Source organism: Cystoisospora suis (assembly GCF_002600585.1).
Source record: "Cystoisospora suis strain Wien I chromosome Unknown contig_1932, whole genome shotgun sequence".
NCBI classification, from domain to species: domain Eukaryota; phylum Apicomplexa; class Conoidasida; order Eucoccidiorida; family Sarcocystidae; genus Cystoisospora; species Cystoisospora suis.
The window spans coordinates 4,715-5,313 of record NW_027154732.1 but is presented as its reverse complement, the minus strand read 5'-3'; the positions used below and the strand labels follow the sequence as shown (position 1 = coordinate 5,313).

The 599-nt window shown below is 43.4% G+C and overlaps 1 protein-coding gene across 1 annotated transcript in view; it reads left to right on the top strand.

The window, feature by feature from the left end:
- Window positions 1-330: 330 nt before the first annotated feature.
- Window positions 331-599, top strand: part of CSUI_004187 (bro1-like domain protein) — a gene marked incomplete at its 3' end in the record, with an annotated part of 4,608 nt that continues 4,339 nt past the window's right edge. Inside the window, exon 1 of the mRNA XM_068064380.1 lies at window positions 331-538. Within this exon, the coding sequence (XP_067923642.1) occupies window positions 468-538 (71 nt within the window). The remainder of the gene's footprint in view (window positions 539-599) is intronic.

Sequence of the window (599 nt, the reverse complement as noted above, 5' to 3'; positions counted from 1 at the left end):
TCAGCTCTCTACGGGGTGTCTCCACACTATATAAGAAAGGGGAGACACACATAAAGGACTTTCCTACTGAAAAAACGCACACAATGAGAAGTAGTGACGAGGAGTACTTGAATCTTGACTTGCCGATCTCGCTCTGTAGCAGTAGTAGTAGTAGGAACTTACAGACAAGACACTTCTCTCTCTCTTGAACGAACTACGATCGGCCTTTCTTCCGTCACTTCAACTTCTTCAGATAACATGCCCTCTTCTTCCTTCGATGAATCTGTATGCATTGATGTAGGTATGAAGAGATATATACATAGATGTATCTACATACATACACCTGTACNNACCGAATCGACGACACTCACTAGACCCTAACCTCCTGCCTCTCGGCAAGAAGTTCGTTTTGTTTCTTCTCTTTCAACAATTGGAGAAGAAACGGTTCTCAGGCTAATAGTTGATCTTCTTGAAAAGTAGAGAAAGACATGAGGATCATTCCCTTGAAACTGCCCCTTAAAACGGCGGATTTCCTCGGATGCTTAGAACAGCAGTGCTGGTAAGACAGACAAGAGATAAGTCACGAAACAAAAAGAATCAGCTCTCTACGGGGTGTCTCC